This window comes from Aphanomyces astaci, assembly GCF_000520075.1.
Source record: "Aphanomyces astaci strain APO3 unplaced genomic scaffold supercont1.87, whole genome shotgun sequence".
Taxonomy (NCBI): Eukaryota; Oomycota; class Saprolegniomycetes; order Saprolegniales; family Verrucalvaceae; genus Aphanomyces; species Aphanomyces astaci.
Window position 1 is genome coordinate 1 of NW_009798350.1, and position 8,572 is coordinate 8,572.

Consider the following 8,572-nt stretch of genomic DNA (forward strand, 5'->3'; position numbering starts at 1 on the left):
CAAAACAACACGGGCTTTGTCGACGACACGGATGGGTTGTGGACGGAAGGCGAAAGGTTGGGTAGAGAGCGTCGAGCACTGCACCTGGATGCTAAAAGTCAGTTGCTTGCATTATACAGAGCACATGCTAACATACTACTGTATTGTAGCCTACCCAACCATCCCTGCGTTCCCAGAAGTCGTGAAAGCCGTCAACGCCAAAGTCAATCCCAACGACCTCAAAACCCTCCTCACGACGTTTGTGAACAAGTTCACCACCCGCAACAAAGCGTCGTCTCAGGGACTGGCGTCGAGCATCTGGTTGTTTGACCAAGCGACCGCCTTGTCCAACGCCCACGACCGCGCCGACATCACGACCAACGTGACCAAGTACGACCACGGATGGGGCCAAGTGTCTGTGATCTTCCGCATCGACCCGGTGAAACCTGCCGTGAACAACGATCTGCTCATCCTGGGTGCGCATCAAGATACGGTCAACGATTATGGTGGCAAGGCCGCCCCAGGCGCCGACGACGACGGGTCCGGCACGGTCACGATTTTCACGGCGCTCAAGTACTTGCTGTCGTCACCGCAGTGGGTTCCCACGCGACCGATCGAGTTCCACTGGTACTCGGCCGAAGAATATGATAGGGTAAAAAGAGCGGGATTGCAAGGCTCCAAACAAATTGCCACCGCTTATGCCAAAGCCAAAGTCGACGTGTACGCCATGTTACAAAACGACATGTACGATCGATCGAATGACGTGAAACGGTGTAATTGACACAATGATAGGACGGGGTGGACCCGAGGCGGCACCAAAGTCATTAGCTTCACGGACGACTTCACGTCGCTTCCGCTGAACAAGTTCTTGCAAGCGTGTGTCAATACTTACTTGACAACTAAAGTGAGCCACAACACGTGCGGCTACGGCTGCTCCGACCACGCGTCATGGTTCAACGCTGGGTACGCCGCAGCATTCCCGTTTGAAGAAGACGGGCCCGTCAACCCCAACATCCACGTACGTCGTCGTCGCTTGAATATTTTTAACTGATATTCATGGCTGTGGAGTAGTCGTCCAAGGACACTATTGCGACCTTGGACTTTGACCACATGGCCGAGTTTACGCGATTGGCCGTGGCTTTCGTGGTGGAGCTGTCGCAAGCAAAGACGAAGCATCCCACTATCTTGGATGTTGCGGACGGAGCCCGATGTGATTGATGCAGATATGTTTTCGACCTTCGGCGATCATTCTAATTGTCGATTAGACTGAAAGATTTCATGTGGATATAAGGGCAGTGTATTGATGCTGTGCTAGACAATCAATAATAGTATGTGTTTCAATGAAGGTGTGTTTCGGTGCACCAGGGGGGTACAGTGGTGGCTGGTAAAAGCCGACGAAAGTTGTAATGTTGTTTATCTACGAATTTGTATCACAGTTGCACTTTGAATGAAAACATGTTCTACGTAGTACTTACTACTAGTACGTACTTCTCCGTTTCAGAATATTATTGTGGGCTTACGGGACGGAACATATTTTGTGAAGCATATTCGCTATTTGTCCCTACTCAGGCTTGTTTTGTAGCCTATTCCATGTTGTTTTTACTTTAAATATCGGCCATTCATTCATTTCTGGTCCAATTGTGGAGATTGTATGCTCAAACGACTCGTATTCATGCGTAGATATAGCTAGCTATCCTCCAAATCGTCTAAATCACACTGCATACCGAGGTATCTATGTTGTAAGATTCGGAAGACCTAGTCGTGGAGCTTTTTTTCCTACACAACCATGGGGAAACATGAACAACAGCACTTCGAACTCGCGAGTAAGTCAATAATGACAACTATGAATGAATCTATTCCTTTGTTGTAATAGCCAATGCTATTGCAAATCTTATCAACCTGGTGCTTGAGCAAACTTATTCTACCCTTTAGAGCTAGTGCCATGAACATGCTAAGCATTGATTTGAATGATCTGAAATCTGAGCCAAGTGTCGTGATGCCTTATGCGACAAAAGCAGTATATGTCAATAGAAACCTTGTGCATTTGTATTTCATGATATAGGTCTTCTTATGGAAGCTCATATCGATTTGATCTGTGCTTTATGCCTGCTATTCCCTCCTATAACTGTGTGTGCGCCACATCCTCACCCGGTTGGTCGTAAAAATGTGAATTTGAATAAAACACGAAAATTCTCAGAAATATATCAAATCCTAGGGCAACTTTCCAAGTATAGACCTCACTCAAAAATACCCACAATAGTATTTTGGAACAGAGGAAGTATTGTGCTTTGCACTTGTTTTGGCGTCGGTTTTACGTGGCTAAAAGAGTGGTACTTCTGCTGTAACTGTGTTACTACGTATTAATAGTAGTTTTTGTGTGTTCTACTCAAAATATGAACCGCCCGAAAATCACCGGACCTGCAAAATATACTACAAAATTAAGCATAAGAGATAGTTTCCTACCGGTGAAGTGGTACAGCCGATATGGGCCTATAATACCTGTTTCGGAGCCCCAGGTGTTCTCGGCGACAACACGTGCGTGAGTGTGTGTAGCCGATAACCAACATCCATGTCCAGATGTGCATGATGGTTGCGGAACCAACTTATCCATTGGCTGAGATAGACTGTAGCAGATGATTGGTTGTGAGGAAGAACTTAGACATGATTGATAATGAAGTTCACTTTTGGATTTGTCATCAAGGTCTACCGTTCTGAACGCAGTAGCTGATTGTGCAAGCCGGCTCAGACATCAAAGAATTCTGTAGGTGTTTTTCGACTCGCTGGCATCTCAACGCATGGAAGATTCCTCGAGTGGGAACGACCCTGTCATGAACGTGGAGCTCCCTGGCAACGACCATGATGGAGAATGCGAAGCTCGATCCCGTTCCGATCGCTCCGCAAGTACGACGGCCAGATCTACATTCCAAGGCTGTTTCGAAGACCGCGGAAGGCCGCGGAGCCAAGAGACGGTGCGACGACTTTTCGATCACCCCAAGGACGCCGACGCCTATGGATTCTCTGGCCATGGCGATGGAATACGTGGACATGGGCCAGACGGACGTGTACCTGTATAACGCTCCGGCCCTCCCGAAACATCGTTTATGGGATCGACCAAGCAGGAACGCCATACGTTTATCGCTGCAGTACAACTTGTAAACATCAGCGTTACATCGGCCGTTACCGTCAATGGGACTCAACGGTTCGGCATGCCGTGAACGCATGCATCGATCCAGCTACCAAGCAACGTATTTCTGCGTAGGATATGGGTAAGGACCCTTATGAAGTGACAGAAGCCGAATGGTTTGCGTGGTTCCGGCAAGGTTATGACGTCGACCTACGGGCGCTTGACACGCTCAAGAAACGGATCGAGGTTGTGGTCGTGTTTGACATGTCTGTACAAGATGGCGACTCACATATTGGGAAGATGTCGGACGGACTGGCAGCCGCCATCCGTCGCGACGGTCAGGAAGGGTAATCAAGGAAGAAAGCCCAGCGATCCGCAAGATCATTACAGACGGGTCAAGCCGACGTCGCTCCATCGTGTCGTGACTGAGAGATAGCCTTGACACGCAACAAGCCGTTTAAGAAGGACGTGCGGGAGTACGCGGTCGGGCACGAACGGTTCGTCGGATACGAAGAAGAGACGAAGTCAGCTGCGAAGGCAGATCTGTCCAAGACGAACCAAGGAGGTATGCACGGACTCTGTACGGCTCCGACTCAGTCGACAGCGATGGTGCCCCAGACACCACCTGGGCTGACGCCGGCGAACGGCTGTCTGAAATGCAAGTCTGCGAGCCATCGCGTACGGGAGTGCCCGGGTATCACCAAAGTGAAGCTCCGCATAGCACACGGACGAGCCCTCGACTGTGGACGAAGGGACGGTGGACGTGGAAACGGGCACCATATGGTCACAATGATAACGGACCCCGTACATACGGAATGTACCGAATTGGTGGCTACGGTAGAAGATGTGTTGACGGTATAGGCCTTGTTGCTCGATTCCGGAGCTGACTTGTCCGTGGTATCTGGTGGCCTCGTGTCAGCCTTACTTGCAGCATCGACGACGACGAAGGGATGTGCTGCGCGACTCCAGACTGAGGTACGGACCCGTACCCCACAGACGGGCAAGTCTACGACGATCCGGCCCGTACGGTGCTGAAGAACAACGTTGCCGACGCCGCTTCCCAATGCATGGACAAAGAGTCCGTACGGTGCTTACAAGACGTATTGGTTGAGTTCAAGGACTTATTCCGTTTGAAGTCCGGTCGGGACCCTCCGGTCAAGGTGGGGCCGTTGAAGGTGTATCTGAAGCCCGGATCCGTTCCAGTGAAGTCAGGACTTTGGCGTTACCCACCGACCCATATGGCGTACTTAACGAAGCACGTACGTGAGCTTGAAGAAGCCGGATTGGTGTACCATAACACTCGGTCACGTTGGGCGGCTGCGCCCCGTATCGTCCCGAAGAAAACCTGGGCGACCTACGGATTACGATCGACCTCAAGACCGATCAACGCGTGTATGGAGCCGACGCCATGGCCGATGTCCAACTTAGACGTTGCGATGTCCGTACTGCAAAGCTCTACGGTGTACTTCACTCTGGACTGGATGAAGGGTTATTGCCAACTGCCCTTACACCCTGACTCTCAGGAGTACTACTCTTTCCTGACGCCGGCCGGGGTTGTCACTCCAACGCGGTTACTGATGGGCCAGTCGGATGCGGTGGCGTACTGTCGAGGCGTTGTGGACGAGCTGTGCGGAGACATTCTCATGCACGGTCTGCTTGGTTGGCTCGACGACCTGCTGGGATACGCCGAGAATACGGACGACTTGCTATATTTGCTCCGTCAAGTACTGACCGTATGCTAGACGTACGGTCTCAAGTTGCATCCGGGGAAGTGTACCTTCTTCACGACGAAGACCGTATGGTGCGGAAAGGAGTTCTCCGCGGACGGCGTGGCGCATGTTCCGGGATGAGTGCAAGGCCATTGCGATTTGGAACCGCCACAGACGGCCGTGGACCCCCAACAGTTCACGAGTGCTACGAACTGGATGCGTGCGAACATCCCTCAGTATACGTAGTATACGGAGCTGGTGGCCCCGTTAACGAAACTTATGGACATCTCGGCTAAGGCGGCCGACTTCCTTAAGAAGACCGCGTTGACCCGTGTGGCGTTGAGTTCCGTCAGTTGATGCGATGACCATCAGGGTTGTTTCGACCGTATCAAGTCGACATTGAAACGTATTGTGCCTTTGGCCCACCCAGACCCGGACCGTATGATTTGCCTCTATACGGACACAAGCGAAGGATATTGGGAGGCGATCGCGACTCAAGTACTCGTCGAGGACCTTGCGTTGGCGGTGATCGCAGCGGCATGAGCCGTTGGCGTTTCTCAGTGGAGCGTTCCGTGGTGCGAGCGAACGGTGGTCTATTGTGGAGAAGGAGGTGTTTGCGGTGGTGGAGTCCTGCAAGCGAATTGAGTACCTCCTCATACGGCCAGGCGGGTTCCATCTGTTTACTGATCACCGTAACCTCATGTACATGTTCAACCCGTTGGGTTCGAAGTCCAACATGGCCAAGTATCAGGCGCACAAGCTTCAACCTTGGGCGACGACGATGACTACGTTCCCGTACGTTGTGGAGTGTGTGGCCGGCGAGGACTACTTATGGGCCGATCTACTCAGTCATTGGGGAATGTTCCCATGGAGGCTCGTGGCGTTCGTATTCAGAAGTTGGCACTGGTCTCGCCCTTACGTACGGACACGTTCCTTTGGTCTACGGCACACCTTATTACGGAGCTGCAATGGGCTCATACGGACTGCGAACGGTGCGCGACCTGGAATCCGGAGAAGAAGTGTTTCCAAACGGCTTCTGGCAAGATATGGATCCCAGATGACGCGGTGGACATGCAAGTCCGTATCTACGTCGTGGCTCATGCCGGTTCGGGCGACTACGGAGTCCGTATCGGAAGTTTTCGAGTGGACGACCTTGAAGACGGACTTCAAAAACTTTGTCACTGCGTGCCTCCATTGCTTGGTCGTGGATGGTGAGTCCGTACCCCGTTCGTGGGGCGAGGGGTTGCACGCGACGAAGCCCAACGAGTTGATCCACTTCGACTGGGTGTCCTTTTCTGAAGCGGTGGATGGATTGAAGAACGTCTTCGTGATCAAAGACGACATGAGCGGGTTTGTCAGTCTGCACGCAAGCGCGGCGGCTACGGCAGTTGAAACGACCGCTGCCCTTATGGAATGGTTCGGTCTTTTTGGTGTGGTGAAGACTTCGGTGTCGGACTGCGGATCCCATTTCAAGAACGAGATGGTGAGTACCATTGGCCACATGTTCGGCGTGCACCACCATTTTGTTACCCCGCACTGCCCTTGGGCAAACGGAACCGTGGAATTTGTGAACCGCATCATCGTACGGACGTTGAAGACTCTGTGCAGCGAGATGCGGCTGCAGCCCATGGAGTGGTCGAAAGTCCTGCCACTTGTCCAGTCCGCCCTAAACCAGCAACCTGCGGACCGTATGGGCGGCATTGCACCAACTACGGCGTTTACCGGTCTACCTGCGACCCCACCACTGTCTGGCATTGTCCATGTGGAAGGTGCGGAAGTCGCCACGATTCATTGGATCCAGTCTTAAGCCAAGCGACATGTGGTGGACCTTGCGAACGCCTTGTCTGTGATGCACAGCAAGTGACTGAAACGGCCGCAGGCAAGCGAAACAATTCCCGTATCCAGCGAAATGGAAATCGTACGGTCAAGTTGGCGAACGCGCTCTGGGCGATTTCGTCTTGGTAGCCCGTGCCTTGAAACACCCTGACAAGTTGAAACTGCGTTGAATGGGTCCGTACCGTGTGATCAAGGTGGTTTCCAACCACCTCATTGAAGTCCAACAGTTGACCCCACCGGAAGCGATCTCCCTGCAACATGTCAGTCGACTGCGTATGTACTGCGAGGGCGGCCTCGAAGTCGACGAAGACCTGAAGGCTCAGATTGCGTTTGGAGATGAAGGTTCTACGTCGAGGCCATACAAGACCTACGCATGCACGATACGGTCTGGCAATTGAAGATCAAGTGATACGGCTTGGATGATTTGGAGGCCTCACGGGAGACGGCCCTTTCGATCTATGAAGATCGTTGGATCAAGGACCGCATGAATGAAGACGGCGTGAGCGAAATGGCTGAAGACATCCAGCGTGCGTACGACCATCCCTTGTAGGGGGGAAGTGTTCTCGGCGTCAGCCTCGTGTCGACTACACAGGTGAATTGATGTGCGTGAGTGTGTGTAGCCGATGACCAACATCCATGTCCGGTTGTGCAAGATGGTTGCGCAACCAAGTTATTTAGTGGCTGAGGTAGACTGTAGGAGATATTTGGTTTGGTGGAAGAACTTATACATGATTGATAATGAAGTTCACTTTTGGATTTGTCATCAAGGTCTACCGTTCTGAACACGGTAGCTGTTTGTGCAGCCGGCGCAGACTACACCGGGTTATAGTAAGACGACGACACATGTGCCTTGAGAGAGAACACGTCAAGTCTGTGTACTTCCCCATCACGAGCGTATGCGAATACCATTACCATCGACGCTGGTTTCATTCTTTTTGTGCTGGTCTGCATGACCGAGACCAAAGATAGTTTTGATCCAAATGGTACATCCAAGACTTGCGATCTGTGCCTCGAGGTAATCGGTCACCTTTCTACCACCTTCGTGGTACATCTCTTTAATCGGTACGCATGATGGACCGTGACTTCGTACGGTGGCACCAGCTGCTGAGTCTCCATCACATGGTCTGTGATGACTCTGGTCACTTGGCAGTGTCTGCGCCAATGCTGGGTCAATTTTGTCGGACGGTTGACGACCGATCCGACAAGCACAAAATCGCCGACCGAAAAGCCCGTAAAATTGACTTGGGATTTTCGGTCGCGGCGTCCACAGGCTTGCTGATGCAACTTGTCGCTTCTCACCGCGACGTTGCGGTACAATTCTTCGAGCACCGCTTGAAGGTTCATCACATGTTTCTGACGGGCAGCGCAAAGCCAGTAAACTTCCTTGGACGTCAGGTGGACAAATCCTGCCAGCGGGGTCTAGGCTAACAGAACGGTAAACAGGGGCAATTCCTCCCAGCCGGTCCGCCGGCTGATGATTGAGGGCACCTTGATCGAGGGGCAACACATGCGGCCATTTGTCCGCGTTCAGCTTCATTTCGCTAAGCCGCGCCTTCACAACGCGCAGCACTAGTCGGTTGACTACTTCTACAGTCCCGTTCACCCTAGGACTGTAGGCTGTCGTGATCTGATGATGGGCACGCACCAACTTCCGTACATTCTCGATCACTTCGTTCTTGAAGTGAGAGCCGCCATCCGACACCCAGGTGTCAACGTAACCGAACGTGGTAAACCACATCATCAACGACTGAGTGGTCGCGGCAGCATCAGCGAATTCTGCCGCGAACAACTGCACAAAGCCACTCATGTCGTCCTTCACGACAAGCACTTGTTTTCGGCCAGACTTGGCCATGGGTATCGACAACCAGTCGAAATGGATGAGCTCGTTCGGCTTCTCCGCGTGAAGCGCCGAACCCAATGGATG

General features: G+C 52.2%; 2 protein-coding genes across 2 annotated transcripts; both read left to right on the plus strand.

Moving 5' to 3' along the window:
• Nucleotides 1-124: 124 nt before the first annotated feature.
• On the plus strand, nt 125-1,197 carry H257_16475 (hypothetical protein; the record flags this gene model as incomplete). Its single annotated transcript, XM_009844908.1, has 3 exons — nt 125-723; nt 772-997; nt 1,051-1,197. 3 exons carry the CDS (start codon nt 125-127, stop codon nt 1,195-1,197), a joined length of 972 nt encoding a protein of 323 aa, XP_009843210.1.
• A 5,621-nt stretch (nt 1,198-6,818) lies between these two features.
• On the plus strand, nt 6,819-7,046 carry H257_16476 (hypothetical protein; the record flags this gene model as incomplete). The annotated part of the gene is made up of 1 exon (XM_009844909.1): nt 6,819-7,046. The coding sequence occupies one exon, from the start codon at nt 6,819-6,821 to the stop codon at nt 7,044-7,046; it is 228 nt and encodes a 75-aa protein (XP_009843211.1).
• Between the last annotated feature and the right edge of the window lie 1,526 nt (nt 7,047-8,572).